This window comes from Brassica oleracea, unplaced genomic scaffold (assembly GCF_000695525.1).
Source record: "Brassica oleracea var. oleracea cultivar TO1000 unplaced genomic scaffold, BOL UnpScaffold14089, whole genome shotgun sequence".
Taxonomy (NCBI): domain Eukaryota; kingdom Viridiplantae; phylum Streptophyta; class Magnoliopsida; order Brassicales; family Brassicaceae; genus Brassica; species Brassica oleracea.
Window position 1 is genome coordinate 1 of NW_013630607.1, and position 453 is coordinate 453.

Sequence of the window (453 nt, forward strand, 5' to 3'; positions counted from 1 at the left end):
GAGGATGGTCTTCTATATAAGTTTGTGCAATGGCTTGTCCTGAAGACAACGAAAACAAAACCTATCCTATAGTTACTGAGAGAAAACATAATGGCTGATCTCAATGAAGTCATTCCGACAATAGACTTGAAAGGGGTTCCGGATGAGAAGCTGAACCAGCAGATACGTGAGGCGAGTGAGAGATGGGGATGTTTCAAGGTGATGAACCATGGAGTTTCTTCCTCTTTGCTGTCTGAGATGAAGAAGACTGTTACAGATCTCCATGAACGTCCACACGAGGTGAAAATACGAAACACTGATGTGATACTAGCAAGTGGTTACAAGCCTAGAAGTGACTTAAATCCTCTTTATGAATCATTCGGTCTTTTTGACGTCGCCTCTCCACAAGCGATCAACACTTTTTGTGACAAACTTGAGGCCTCTGCTGAACAAAGGTTCGTTTGCTTTTCACTC

General features: G+C 42.8%; 1 protein-coding gene across 1 annotated transcript; it reads left to right on the forward strand.

Moving 5' to 3' along the window:
- Window positions 1–8: 8 nt before the first annotated feature.
- LOC106322303 (2-oxoglutarate-dependent dioxygenase DAO-like) lies at window positions 9–447 on the forward strand (the record flags this gene model as incomplete). Its single annotated transcript, XM_013760391.1, has 1 exon — window positions 9–447. A coding segment is annotated over exon 1 (357 nt), but the record flags the coding sequence as incomplete, so codon positions are not given.
- Between the last annotated feature and the right edge of the window lie 6 nt (window positions 448–453).